Genomic DNA, 15,931 nt, shown 5'->3' with positions numbered 1-15,931 from the left:
TGTCAGGTCAAATAATTTCATAGTTTCATACATTTATTACTAAAGGTCAGAAACTGAAAGTTGATGATGTGCCCAGCTGTCCTAAAGTTGGTGACTATACAACAGGTACAGGTGCTTGTCGACAGAAAAAGAATAACTGTTACCAATTCCTTGCACTTCCACCTGTAGGAACATACTTTTTTCTTTTTCTCCTCTGCCCCTTCTTGACTTTAGTAACTGTCTGTCTCCTTCCTTTATTCTTCAACAATCTTTCTATTTGGTTTCCCATTTAATTCATCTTGTTGGTCTAATTTAGGCCAGCAAAGACAACCATTTTTTGTCTTCACAGTACACACCTTCATCATTAACTATGTCAGGTCCAACTCTTGGATAAATCTGCTGCAGACCAGGGACACTTATAGGGAGGCCACCTGTGTATGGGGCACATATTTCTATCTTTCTTTCAGGATCCAACTAATGCATCACTTCCACGCCAAAGGCTTCTCTCAGCTACTGGGGCCAGACTGGTCCCTTCTTCCTCTGTGCTAAAAATGTTATTGTTATGTTACACACAGTTGCTTTTGAGTTTTTCTTACCAGGCAAACTAAGAACTCCTTGAGGGCAGGAACCACTCATCTTTCTGAGCCTACTGCCTAATACAATTAGCATTCTACATGCTGAGGAAAACATCACTGAAGATGTTTTCCTTCTCTACCTCCAGCACACCACCTATGAGACTTTATTTTCAGCTATTATTTACCTCCCTGAACAATTTTTTTTGGTCAGTTGTAACATTAACAAGTTACAATCATTTACATATAAAATCTGGTATTTACTTTGCCTATGGAATGAAAAGTATTTGTGGTAAAAAACAAACAAAAACAACTCCTAAATGCCCATCAAAATCCATCCAGCTACACTAAATTTTCCAGCCTTCCTAGAAGCTGATCACCAAATAGGATGTACAGGAAGGTCATGTATACCATTTCTGGTTATGGGTTTAAAACACAGCATGTCTGATCCTCTACATCCTCTTCCACCATCCTGAGAGTTGGGACACATATGCCTTTGCCTCAGCTTCAATGATGCAGATGAGAACAAGGAACTAGGGGATGAAGGTACAATAAGATTGAATCTGGGTCATGCCAAACTGAACCTCATCATCTTTTGACAAGAAATGCATTTAAAAATTTTTAAGTCACTATATTATTTGGCACATTTGTTTTAGCAGCTTAACCTTTAACCTAAAATTTTAAAGGTTTTGTTTAACATTATCTCAATTATTAGGCAAATTTTTAATGATGGTAATTATCCAAATAGTTTTTTGTGTAATATAACTGAAAGAGGGACTTCCCTGGTGGCACAGTGGTTAAGTATCCGCCTGCCAATGCAGGGCACACGGGTTCGATCCCTGGTCCAGGAAGATCCCACATGTGGCGGAGCAACTAAGCCCGTGTGCCACAACTACTGAGCCTGAGTGCCGCAACTACTGAGCCTGTATGCTGCAACCACTGAAGCCCGCATGCCTAAAGCTCGTGCTCTGCAACAAGAGAAGCCACCACAATGAGAAGCTTGCGCACCGCAGTGAGGAGTAGCCCCCACTCACCACAACTAGAGAAAGTGCATGTGCAGCAACAAAGACACAACGCTGCCAAAAATAAATAAAAATTTTTGTAAAAGGTCTCTCATTAAAATATATATATATACAGAAAGAAAGAGAACTAAAGCACTTCTAACTAATAGTCTTCCTTTCCTAGGATTCTGCTTGAAAACTACACGGAAACCTTCCCTTGGGGTATTACACAAAAACACCTCAAAAGATGGAGAGTGGCAGGGCATCTATAGGTGGCTGCCCTATAATAGACTTAATAAGACTTTTTGCAAACCCATTAGGTGAAGCCAGAGATCCAAGATAAGATACATATGTGGAACAGCTTCCAGAATCCCATGGCACAAACCGTATCCTATCCTTTAACTGCCCACATGCAAGCACATGTTGCTATTGTTAAGGGGATTTAAGCCCAAGTGGTGCCCATTCATTTCTTTCCTGGATCATTTGTCATCTCCTGGTTTCCAATCTTGCCCACTATGTTCTCTGCTTCTTCAGAGATGCCAAAGCGATTCCTTTAATAATATGGAGCTTCCTGTCATGCTCAGAATAAAATATAGTCTTTACCATGGCCTGCGAGGTCCTACATGCCCTGACTCCTAGATACTCCCCTATCCTCACTTTCAACCACTCTCCTCTCATCACCAGCCTTCTGGCTCTCCAAGTCTATTCTTACTTCAAGTCTCTGCCTGATATAATTTCCTCCAAATGTTCACATGGTTTCTCCCAACCTTTATTTGAGTCTATGTCACTAGGTCATCTCTTCAATGGTAAGTAGTTTTCTCTGACAAATCTGTATAAAAGGGCAGTCCAAGTTACTCTCTAGCCTTATACTTTTCTTCCCTTATATCGTGCTATCTTTTCACTTGTATTGTATTATCTTTTTATTCATAACATATCTCCCCAACTAGAATGCAATTTTCCCATAGGCAAAGACCTATCATTCACTACTGTAATCCACAGTGTCCACAGAAGTGCCAAAAATATATTAGGTATTCTAAAAGTATGTTTTGAATAAATAAATAAATTTGGCTCCATCACCATTCCAATCCAAGAAAATAAATTCAAAGCAGACTGTCTACTGATTTTATTGAGTTAACTTTCAAAAAGGTCAGAGTTTAACCACCCTGAAGATAAGACAAATCATCAAATAAGAACCTACAAATGAATGATAAATAAATTCATTAAGCAAATGTAAGAATAAAAACTACTACAGACCAGACTTCCAGGTTTCCAAAATGGCCAAGTAAGGTAAATGTTTTAAGCAGAGCTTTGGATTCAGAAAGATATAAACCTTCACAGCCAGGCAATGTATTAAAATAAAGAAGATTTTCATCCTATTAAAAAATTAAAATTTCCCAATGTAAAAAAAATTATGGTGTGGAAGAGACAAGTGATATTATTGGAAATAATCATTTATCTTAGACAAGAGTTAAAGTTTTGTTTTTTTTTTTACTTTTTGAATGAAAGTAGAATGTTCTATTCATGAGCTCATTCAGTATGTAATGTGAGCTTATGCTACAAGGCCTGATTAGGCATTGTACAGATAAAATAAATTAATAAATAAATATTACCCCTATCCTCAGGAAGCTTTTACTCTGGTCAGGAGGTACATTAATAAATAAGTAGGTACACCAATAATGTAGGTACAATGCTAAGCAAAAAATGAACCAGTGCTTAGAGAAAAGTACAAGTAAAGTGGTCTCGACTTCAAAGCATTCTGGCATAAGGGGAAGTGAAAAGAAGTAAGTTTATACTTCAAACAGCAATCTTAATTTCAGAAACGATATAATCTCTCTAAAAACCTGGCTGAGAAAATCCAAAGGGGTTGCCCGTATTGTTGCTATTTTCGGTTGATGTAAACATTATCTTTAGACATTTTTAGTTTTGAATACGTCTCTAAACATGGGAAAAAAAGAAGCTAGGAAACACCCAAACATTGTTTTCTTATTTAATTTATTCTGTCCTATATCATCTATTAAATTAAAAGATAAGTCTAATACTTATCTTTTTTAATATGAAGTACTCTCAGAATCTAACTAAAATTTCATTAAGTTGAAAAGTTACTCAAATAACATTCCAGTTACAATTCTGATAAAAATTTAAATCAGTAGGTGGTATATAATCATCTTCAGTTTCAAATGAAATATGTTTCCGCTAAACCACATTATACAACTTTGCATTGTACAAATTAGCTCGCTAAAATAACGAGGCTTATGGGAAAATTAGATGAAGCCAGACCATTCAAAAATCAATGTAACTAGAGCCTTTTAACATCCATAAAAGTACTAACACAGCATCATCTTCAGTAGGTCATCTATAGCCTTAACACCGGGGGTCATGCTTGCTGCTTTAAGATATTCTACTATAAGGCATTTGCTTCCAAATTTCTTTCCAAAGGATGGCTAGTCAAGACTAGTATAGACTTTTTCATTAATTATTTTTAAAACAGGGGAAAATGTCCTCATCTTTAGAGTCTTAAAACTACTTAATCATCAACACTTGCATTAAAAAAATCTTCATCTTTTTTAATTAAGGTTTTCAGATATTGATAAGATATTCTCTTCAATTGTAAGAAAGTCTCTCACCAAAACTTGCTAACATGTTAACAGTACAATAGAAAAATGAATGCACAAAAGATTTGAATGGGCAGTTCAAACTGAACTGTTTGTTGTTTGAAAAGTCAAACAACAAACGGCCCAAAAGCACAGGAAAAGGAGCTCAACTGCATTAGCCATTAAGGATAAGGAAATTAAAGCCAAAATGCAATATCACTGCACATTCACTTGAAAGTCCCAATTTAAAAGACTTGGTATTGGCAACACAAAGTGCTGGCAACTGCCATTCTCATATACGACCACTGGGAACAAAAGTTGGTACAACCACTCTGGAAAACTGTTTGGCCCTCTCTCTATGCAAACCAAGCATGTGCCTGCCCCATACATCAGCCATCTCACTCCTAAGCACATCCCCAAAACAAAGGCACAAATATTGTCACAAAATTTTGTGCACAAACATATTCATATCAGCGTTATTTGTAATCGTCCCAAACGAGTCATTACCCAAGTGACCAAACTAAAGCCTCTTGCAATGAAATGAAAGAATCTCAAACAAAAAGTTGAATGAAAAAAGCCAGACACAAATGAGTACACTGATTTATTCAGTTTATACAAAGTTCAAAAAAAGCAAGTAAACTTCATCATAAACAGTGTTTAGATATCCGGATAACAATCACATGAGTGCTAAGTGAGAAATGACTCAAAGGAGACATAATTAGTGCTTCTGGGGGTTGGGAATACTCTGTCTCCTGATCTGGTGACGTGGGTGTGTTCTGTTTGTGAAAATCTAACAAGCTTATACTTGTGACCTGTACACTAATCTGAATGTATATTACATTTCAATACAAGTTTAAAAAACTGCATGCTAGGAAAATACATGAACCATTGTAAATTCAATCTCATACTAGCCTCATTCATTGATTTACCAAGCACAGAAAAGGTAATTTGCCGTACAGAGATACACTTTTTAGTGGTGCAGACTGTAATACATCTGAAGTATTTATTGCTTATTTAGAAAGTTTAAGGAAAGAAAACTAATCATATGCACTGTTGTATATTTTCTCCTCAACAAGGCAACCTCTGGCAGGGCTGAATTTCTGCGTGTTCTGTTCTGGTTTTTGTGTTTTAGGGTTTTGCTTATGGAAATATTGATGATGTGACAGACAGAGAAATATCAGATTATCTTACCCTGACATGTTTCTGAGAAGATGAAATTCATATTTTGAAGAGAGCTTCCTAAAAGGCAGAGGTTGGAAGGAGGACTTCTCATGGGACATGGCCCTTGATTTCAGAGTAATTTTCTCCTCTAAATTATTCAACCTTCATAATTACAGCCACTGACATAATTACATTTCAAAAATTACCTTTAGTAGAGATAATAGACACTTTCAGTTTGAATTAAATCAGGAAAATTTAGTACACATTGGGTTTCATCAATTTTCCCCGTATACATATATATATTCACGAAAATTCCTCAACTGCCCTTTAGGGGTCATATTTTTGTTTAGTGAATATATACATAAAAATTCACAATTGTTTAAATACTAAAAAAAAAAACCAAACTTACAACACGCAGAGGTAAATTTAACATGAAATTATATATAGAGAAAATAAACTCAAAGTAGCAATTTCTAAAAATGATAAATATATAATGTATACAACATATGCAAACATAAACTCACACACACTCCTTTTCTTCACTGAGGTTTGATATAACTACTGATTTGAAAAGAGCTAAGAGAAGGACACAATGAACGCATGTCTCCTGGAATGCAGATCAGAGTTGTTAGTATGGGAAATTCAAGAAAGAAACATTCATCTTGAACTACCAAGCCAAATGTAAATAAGCTAAATTTTTTCCCAGAGAATAAGAAGTTAGAATTTAGTTGGAAAGAAGATCAAGTTCTACTACTGATACAATTCAAAACTAAAAAGTTCCTGCAATAAAGGAAGCTAGAGTCACTTAGAAATTCTAAATGGTAGCTCATTCACGCATTCTTCCATCATTCAACAAATGTTTTCTATGCGCCAGGCACAATCCTGTGAACAAAACAAAAAATCCCTTCCCCCGTGGAACTAACACTCTAGAAGAGGAAACAACACTAAAGAAGATGGATAAATAAAATATATAGAATGGTACTGAGTAATAAAGAGTTAAATTTTTTAAAGAAAGCGGAAAAAGGACGCATGAAGTGGTGTGCATGGGAACATTTATTTTTAACATGGCCAAGGAAGATCTCACTGAGAAAATAATATCCAGGTACCAGGAACCATAAGATATCTGGAAGAAAAACCATCTCAAGCAGAAGGTAGGCCAGTACAAGGGCTCTAAGGTGGGAATGGAGCAAGCCAGGAGAGTTCACTGCAGGAGGCAGGGCCGGGTGGGGTGTGCACTGCAGTTCAGTGGGGCTGGGGAGTAGGTCACAGGAGCCAGATCACGAAGCACCACAGCTCACCGTACTGTGGTCCTGAGAGTCCTCCGAGTCTGGCTCACTGGAGCCCAGTCTCCCTAGCCCGGCACTGTGCTTCATTCCAAAGCCACTGCGGCAGCCCTAGATTCTCTCCTCCCGGGATCTCTGCATGTGCCGTTCCCTCTGTCTCCAGGACCCTCCCTCTCCCCACCGTTTGTCTTCCCACTTTTGGTCATTTGGGCTCATTTTAGACACTGACTCTTGCAAAAAGCCTTCCTATGCCCTATTAACCCCTGGCTGAGCTGGGTGCTGTTCCACGTGTTTCCACAAAATACAGCACTACGCCACACAGCCTCTGTTATGTTCACATAGTTTTTTAGCTCCTAGAAAAAATAGGGAATGAGTTCATTCACCTGTATCCCTTTGTTCCTAGCAAGGTTTGGCATACAAAATAAGTATGTGTTGAATGAGTGAGGGATCTTGAACCAGGCCAAATCTCTCTACAGATATCTTAGTGAAGGGTTTGTTTTAATGATCAGCTCCACACAAAAGATGACAGTTTAGGAAAAGCTCTACCTCTGAAACATTCTATAAAATCTTCAGGTCCTGCGTGTCACTGAAACATTTTAGTTTGAAATTTGTTGGTTCACTAGTTAATAAATGCTAACTTAAGTTTTACCTTGGCAGAAACTCCCAGACAGTGGGGATTAAAACCAGTACAAAGGCACTTCTTTTTGTTTGTTCTCAGTGGCGGTTACCCATTAAATCTTTCTTGCTCTCTCTTCTCTACTTAGCAAAATAAAAGCCACAGAGAACCAGGAACAGGTAATCAAAGTGGAGCACAATGCCTCCGTCTTTCCTAACAGTCCTTCCTTTAGTACTTGAGAGAAGAAAAGCCTGGGGAAATCAGAAGCTGTCAGCAGGTGAGAGAAACAGGCCTTTTAAGTACTCTGATGTCAGGCTAAACTGAAACCAATGAACCAGTACAAATCTCAAAAGGGTCTAAGAGTCTAGATTCAATATTAGAAAATCATGATGAGTTAGCAGAATGGCTTCTAAGCAAAATGTGTGTGCATATTTATCATATACACTTATTGATTAAAAAGAAAACAACAGAAAATGCGAATAGAAATAACCATTATTTAACTCTTTCAATTTTATGTTTCTAAAGGGTTTTCTTTGACTCTGATGCTTGGTCATGTGTCAAATTCAATATACTGATACAGATAATATATTTATAATGTATAAATAAGTTTCCCAATCAGTATAGCAATTAAGATTAACCAGTATCTTAATATTAACCTAAGTCTTTTAAGTATTAATAAAATGAGACTATGGCAATATGCCCGAATCATAGGATTAAGTTTTTAAACATAGACTAAACCTTATCTAAAAGCTGAAAATGCAAACGTAAAATAAAACAGAATATAACAGGTTATCAGGAAATTTCTGTTATCTCATAATAAAACACAGCCTCAGATGAAAAACAAGGTCATTTGGTAACAGAGTGTCTTCACTCCTCAGCCCCAGCGTAAGCTCTGTCTCTGTACACTTCATTCTGAAAATACACAGTTCCCACTTACAGACCAATGAAATATATCCAACAGTATATTTGCAGCATTATTTCCTCTGTTCTGTATTCAGTTGCCCAGTATTTGAACTCCCTTCTTAATAGATTAGAATTCCCCTAGTATGAATTCTGGAGAAAGGCAGGGCCCCATTCCTACTAAGAAATAAAAAGACAAGACAGTTCCTCCCAACTGCCTGGGACTATGGGCACGTAACCTAAAGTTGGCCAACTAGATGTACCTACTCTGTCAATCTAGAAGTCAGGTCAGCAAGTCTACTTACTAGACAATTTGTGGATTCTTAACTTTTCACTGCTGCCCCTTCTCCCTTGGGGTGTGCCATTTTTCTGAACCTAGTTCTTAAGTCTCCACTTTTCATAAATTCCTCTTATGTTCAAATCAGCTGAAGGTAGGATTTGTTGCTGCAGCCAGGGTGATACCCAGCCTGTGCAAAACCACCTTTTCTCTCTTTATTGTTTGTAGCAGCTCAGGATTGGGGCAGTAATTGTTTGGTCTCAGTTGCCTTTCTTGAAATCTCTTAGAAAACTAAACACAAATATTGCTGATGCAAAAGGATGTTATTTCAGAGAGCCAGGGGGAGTTGACTGAATACTCTAAAAATTTCATGAAAATTCTAAATGAGGCTTTAAAAAAAAAAAAAAAAGGCAAAGAAAGAGAATGTGATTCGAAAAGACTCCATAAAAAAGCAAAGACCTCCAAAACCTAGCATGACAGACTCTGCTCAACCAGAAGTTCTCAACTAGTGGTGATTTTGCCACTCCAGGGACACTTCAGCAATGTTTGTAGACATTTTTGGTTATCACAACTGGGGAAGGGGTGCATCTAACTGGGAAATCAGGAATGCTGCTAAAATTCTTACAGTGTACATAACAGCTCCCCACAATAAAGAATTATCTGGCCTAAAATGTCCATAGTGTCAAGGCTGAGAAACCCTGCCCTCCACTCTACCTCCCATCAAATCACAAATAAATAAACGCCCTCCCCCAGAGCTAGAATAACTCTCCCACAATTCATAATACCCAAATACCTTTATAATTACTTATGCAATCCCATTTCTACCCCAATATTAAAAGAAAAAAAAAATCTCATAACTTATCTGTCAATATCATGATCCATCTGAGAACTACCCAAATGGGAAAAAACTAAAGAAAGAGCAAATAAGGGAAAGTAATGAGTATATGCAAAGAGCTTTAAAGGGCCAGGAAGCCTGAGGGAGTGGCAGGAAATACGGGTTGAAAAAGGGTTGCGTTCATGGCCAAGAATGTTGGGAAATGAAGCTTGGAGGAATGCTGTGATCAGACTCCAAAGTGTCTTGTACATCACAGAAATCCCGATTTTGCTCTCTGAATAACGATAGTTTTTAAAGAAAAGATTTTTAAGTGGGGTAGAGAAATATGTTGTTTCTTAGGAAGAAAATCCTAGTGTCACTTTAGGTGACAATCTGACAGGAGCAGAGCCTGGTAGTAGAGAAGTTAGGAGGTTAGCAGACTACTTCAATAGTACAAGAGCTGAAGAGAACAGCTGGGCAAAGGTGATAGCAATGTGGATGGAAAACGAAGGAGAGAGAGAATACAAGCATGTTCTTAGAGATTTGTTAACCCTTCCTTTAAAATAAGTATCTTCCAGTACTGTAAAATATAAGTTAGGAATAAAAATACTTTAAATGCATTAACACACCTCTATTTCCAGTGTGCACCGAAAAGTACAGTGACATGTCAATGAACTAAGAGAATTAAAGTTATGCAATGAGAATGTATGCTATTTAAATAATTTCTGTATGATTTCCAAATAACATGTACAGAAAGTTTATAATATTACCTGCTCCAGGACTTCTTTATAGGTAATAGTGGCTTTAGTATTTGTAACAGGACTGTCATAAATGATAGCAATCTTATCTCCTTTACCATTTTCAATATGACGATCGATGGCATTGTAACAAATGTTAAGCATCCCTTCCACAAACCTGAAAAATAATTGGAAAGTAAAAGTGAGTGACTTTTCAAAATATATATTGTTACTTAACTAGGTTTCTATAGTCCTCGTTTGGCAGAGGTGCCCCTAAAACAATGTTTCCCCATGCATGTTATGTCAGGTAATGATGGCTGTAAACTATTTAAGATGGTACAGAAGTGACACTTTTAATAAATATGTATTTATTTTCATGTGCACAAGAAGAAAATATACTTCGCACTTCAAGGTGACAATTTTGTGGATTTTATTGCTTAGGATGAAACTAGAGTATACAGCACCAAAATAATCTACTTTACATGGATGAAATGAATTGTATATAAGTGCAACACAGATGCATTAAGCTGAGAGGGCAAATAGCAGATGCATGACTGAAGTCTGGGTACCTGCTGTAAAAAGATAGACTTATTGGGAAAAAATCAATTCTTCTTTGAAAGATGTATACATATGTGTGTGTGTGCGTATATATACACACACACATATTTGTTTGTTTCAATTAAATGCAATACCCCCAAGTTCACAAAGAATAGGTAAGTTCTGCATGTTTGAAATGCTTCATAATCTGAATAAACAATCAAAGTGCACATAAAATGTTAATAGCTTTCTAAAAGCTTTTCAATTTACCACTCCTTATCTCAATTGCTGAGTGCATTCCTTTGAAAAGAAAGACATAATGTAGATAGATGGAGATAATTTTTAAGAAAATATAGCTAATTTTCCTGAGCATGGAATTTGCCACTTTTTTAGAAGGAGAGTATTAGATAAAATATGCAACTATAGTAATGGTCTATTTGTTCCAATGTCAGACTATCAAATATTATAAAAATGTAAAATAACAGGAGGAAAATATTGAAGCAACAAGAAAAAGTCCCATTAAATAGCTGAGTATCACTGTCAGGTCTTCACTCAAAGAGCCCTGTGTGAAATGAAGCAGGGAATTAAGAATGCCTATAGATACAGTGGCAGCAATAAGAAATAACAGATACAGAAGGCAGTAGGAGGAGGAATCATTTAATCAGCATCAAATGACCCTGTATACATCAGTAACGGTGAATATGATGACCTTACAGTACAGCACAATGAGTAATTAATACAATGATTCTGAATTGCCAAGTGCAATAGATTTGATGTTTGCTCAAAAACATTGTCTCTTCTCCTCACCCCTACTTCTATTAAAAATATTTTGTCCCTTCCTCTTGCCTCCATCTTCAGCAGTGGACAATACTTCCCTTGACTTCAGGGTCATCCATGTGATGTCAGCTCTGGCTAATAAGCAGTCATGAAGCATGCACTTGCTTGAAAGCGCTTGACACGACTGGGCTTGCTCTCCTGCACCTACACCCTCTCCAGGAGAAGAGCCTCCAGGTATTATTGCTGCCTCCTCCTCAGCCTGGTGCCAAGAATGAGTATTTGCAGATGGGAGCAGAGCCCAAAAGAAGCAAGGAGCCCAACCCAGCCAGACAGATATCCTAGAACAGCAGCCCCCAACCTTTTCAGCACCAGGGACTGGTTTCATGGAAGACAATTTTTCCATGGACCCGGGGGGAGCGGGGGTGCAGGGGGGGATGGTTCAGGCAGTAATGTGAGGGATGGGGAGCGGCAGATGAAGCTTCGCTCACTGGCCCGCCGCTCACCTCCTGCTGTGTGTCCCAGTTCCTAACAGGCCGCAGACCGGTACCGGTCCGCAGCCCGGGGGTTGAGGACCCCTGTCTTAGAATAACATTTCCAGTTGTGTTGATCCCATGACAACCTACAAATTAACTGATGAATAAATACCTGATGGCTCAGAGATTTTTATGGTGATATGCAGCATAACTGTGGCCATAATTAACTAATGCACCAAGAAAAAGTAAAAAATATTTACTCAATATTTTGGCAGAAATAAGGAAAGGTACTTTATAGAATTTTCCCACAAAATACTTATTCATATTTTTGTGTTTTTGCTTTGATTTCTGAAAAGAATACATTTCAGACACATGAAAGAATGACTTACTGGAACACTTCTTGATGATGCCATTATCCTCTATCTACCACTTCTACTCTACCACTCTCTGTGCTCAATATTGAATTATGCCCATAACATTTCACAAAACAAGGAGCCCTCTCAATTCCAAAGATTCATGGAGGACTCACTTTGTCATTTGCCTTATTGTTCTCCTACTTCTTACTTGTTCCTTCTAGATATCTGTTGAAGGAGTTCATAGAGAGGATGTGACCGCAGGTTGACCTGTCAGCTGGACCCAGGCAATCAGAGGATGCCCCCATCCTTGGAACATGTGTGCCACCTACTATTCCCATACTAGTAGCTGTTTCAAGGACATAGCCTTGAGAAAGCAATGTGTTGTTGAGTCCATCTAGACTAAATATGTGTCTGAACCCAGATAAGGACATTATTTTCAAGATTCTTGTGGGTGGGTGCGGAGATCTACTCATCTTCTGGCCACCCACGACACGCCTCAGACACAAGTTTCCTTGCTTATTAAATCTGCCACCCACCTACCATTCTGGAGGTGCCTGCCCCTTTCTTTGGGCTCTCCTGCCCTCCGTGAATGGGGGCCAGTTTGTGAACCAACAATATCTTTCATGAAATCTTCTTCCTTTGCCAAATCTTTAATTGACAGTAATTTCTAACATTCTATATCCATCCCTTTGCTCACTCTACGAACATTCCCTAGGTGATCTCTATACTTTTATGGTTTCAACTTCCATCTTTAGCTCCAGCTCTGATCCCTTCTCAACTCCATTCCCTTATAGCCGACAGCCTACTGGACATCTCTCCTTGGAAATAATAATATGTCCAAAACGATAATCATTTTCACCCCACCTCCAACTCACAGCCCATCTCAACTGAAAACTTGCTCCTCCTCCTGTTTTCCATATTTCAAGGAACCACCTTGCACCCACTGCAAGATGTAGAAACTCAAAAGTTAGATTTGATCCCTGATTCTCCACATTCTATCGATTGTATGTACTGTCACATCTGTCTTTGCAATTGTTCAGTTCTCTCATTGATAACCTGGGTTACAATTCCTTCCGCTTAATTAATCTCCTTGCCCTAGGTCTTACCCCATCCTCTCAAGTCATCTTCCTTTACTACTAGAATGTCTTTCCTCAAATTAAATATTATCACATCAAATGGCACTCAAACTCATTTAATACCTTTCCATAAAGCTCAGGATAAAAAGTATATATCATCTTTAGATGATTTAAAAGACCCTTCATCTACTCAGCTTCATTTCCCCTCAACCAACTTCCCACGCTCCAGCTATACTGAATTACAAAATGTGCAATTCTTAGAGTTCACATTATTCGAAGAATTTCTGTGGCTGTTCTTTCTGTGGCTGTCTTTCTCCTTTACCACTGCCCTCTCCCAAGTAGTTCCAAAGCCCTGTGCACATATCTCTATAATACTACTTATCATATTACATTAACAATTAGTCCACTTACTTAAATGTTTCCCTCATTTTACTATAATCTACCTGACAGCAGAGACTATATTGTCCTTATAGTCTGAGGATCTATATATTAGGCACCCAATAAATGCTTGATAAATGAAGAATGAAAATATTAGTAAACATTCAAGACACTTTGGATTTAGGATCCATGTACAGTAGCCAGGGTAGTTTTTACTATTTTATTTTAAAGTTGAGGTAATGGAGCCTTAAAAAGAATAATGCACAGGACATTTGGCTAAGAATTGGAGAAAGCCATACCTGCAACCCAAGTCTTTGGACATCCTGACTGGTGTCCTAGTCCACAATATCCTATTAACTCATTCATTTATAAATATATATATTTTTCTATCCTCGAGTTCACTGATTCTTTCCTTTGTGATTTTCATTCTGCTGTCGAACCAATTCAGTGAGTTTTTATTTTCATTATTATATTTTTCAGTTCTAAAATTTCCATTTGTTTTCTCTTTACTTCTTTTATTTCTTCACTGAGACTTTCTATTTCTTAATTGAGGCTTTTAAAAAAATGTTTCAAATTTGTTCATAGTTGCTCATTTAAGCATTTTTTTATGATGGCTGCTTTAAAAATCCTTGTCCGATAATTCCAGTCTCTGTCACCTCAGCGTTAGCATCTACTGATTCCTTTTCTCATTCAAGATGATATTTTCCTGGCTGGTTCTTGGTATGACAAGTGATTTTTGTTTGTATCCTGGACATTATAGGTATTTTATTAGGAGATTCTGGAGCTTATTTAAAGATCCTATTTAAATCTTCTGTTTTATCAGGTCTCCTCTGACACTGTGTCAGTGGGGGAGGGAGACAACTCATTACCACCAGGTTCAGGTGTAAGTTCCAGCTCCCCATTAGGCCTCCACTGACACTCATGAGAGTAAGGGGTACCTCATTACTGCTGAGTTACGGTAAAAGTTCAGGATCTCACTAGGCTTCCATTATATCATCCTGGCTGATAGTGGGGAATGGCACCTCATTTTGACTCCCCACATGGACTCCACTGACAATGCCAGGGGCAAGATCCTTCTTACCTCTTTATCTTAGCCATAACGAAAGTTCCAATTCCTGATATAACTTTCTCTGACACCACCAGGGGAGGTGGCGATGTTTAGGACACCTTGTCACAGCCTGGTAAGAGCAGAAGTCTAGGTTATCCATCAACTTTTCACTGGTGAAGATGGGATGGGAGCCATAGAGCTTCCCATAGTGTTTGACTGTATTAGGGAAGTTACTGGCCTAAAATGTCCTGTCTTGGCAGGCTGTCCATCCCCACCCCTTTTATCTTTCGCGGGGAAGCCCCAAGGAAGTTTTTGTTGGAACTTTTATTATGCACCCGTTGGTGTTTCTAGGTTGCCACCCTCTCCAGCACTCAGTATAGGATATATAAGACAAGAAAGAAAACCCAGGGAACTCAGTGCCATGTCATTTCTCATGTCCCAAAGTTCCTAGCTGATTTGGTTTCTTCTCTCTTCCTTTCAGAGTCTTCTTATGTGTATTTTATATATAATGTCCTATGTTTTTAGCTATATTTAACAGGATGAATAGGAAAAAGTGCATTTTGTCCAACTTGTCCTGAAAGTTTCTAAGTAATATTTATTGATCCCTTATTCTAGACCAATATTTCATGTGTATGAAGTCATCTAATCAAAAAACAACCCTAGGGACCCTCGTGCACTGTTGGTGGGAATGTAAATTGGTGCAGCCACTATGGAAAACAGTATGGAGGTTCCTCAAAAACTTAAAAACAGAACTACCATAAAATCCAGCAATTCCATTTCTGGGTGTTTACCTGAAGAAAATAAAAACATTAATTCAAAATGATATATGCACCCGTATGTTCACTGCAGCATTATTTACAATAGCCAAGATACAGAAGCGACCTAAATGTCCATCAATAGATGTGCTGAGTTGATCAAGAAGATACATATACACACATACACATACACACACACACACACACACACACACACACACACATATACACACTGGAATATTACTCAACCATAAAAAAGAATGAAATTGTGCCATTGGACATAGAGGGTATTATGCTAAGTGAAATACATAAAAGAAAGACAAATACCATATATTCTCACTTATATATGGAATATAAAAAATAAAAAAAATTAACAAACAAAACAAAAGAGAAAAAGACATACAGATACAGGGAACAAATCAGTAGTTGCCAGAGGGGAGGTGCATAGGGGTTTGGGCAAAATATGTGAAGGGGAATTAAGAGTTACAAACTTCCAGTTATAAAATAAATAAGTCACAGGGATGTAGTATACTACATAAGGAAGTAATATAGTCAATAATACTGCAGTAATTTTGTATGGAGCCAGACAGTTACTAGACT

At 37.8% G+C, this 15,931-nt stretch overlaps 1 protein-coding gene across 9 annotated transcripts in view; it reads right to left on the bottom strand.

Annotated features, from left to right (window-relative positions):
* Positions 1-15,931, bottom strand: part of ACSS3 (acyl-CoA synthetase short chain family member 3) — a 160,286-nt gene that overhangs the window by 118,652 nt on the left and 25,703 nt on the right. For all 9 annotated transcript variants that reach the window (XM_059081640.2, XM_067009821.1, XM_067009820.1 and 6 more), the window contains one exon: positions 9,965-10,109. In XM_059081640.2, coding sequence (XP_058937623.1) covers positions 9,965-10,109 — 145 coding nt within the window. The remainder of the gene's footprint in view (positions 1-9,964; positions 10,110-15,931) is intronic.

The sequence above is a fragment of the Kogia breviceps genome, chromosome 12 (genome assembly GCF_026419965.1).
Source record: "Kogia breviceps isolate mKogBre1 chromosome 12, mKogBre1 haplotype 1, whole genome shotgun sequence".
NCBI lineage: Eukaryota > Metazoa > Chordata > Mammalia > Artiodactyla > Physeteridae > Kogia > Kogia breviceps.
The sequence above is the reverse complement of the archived record's forward strand: the minus strand, read 5'-3'. Positions and strand labels throughout refer to the sequence as shown.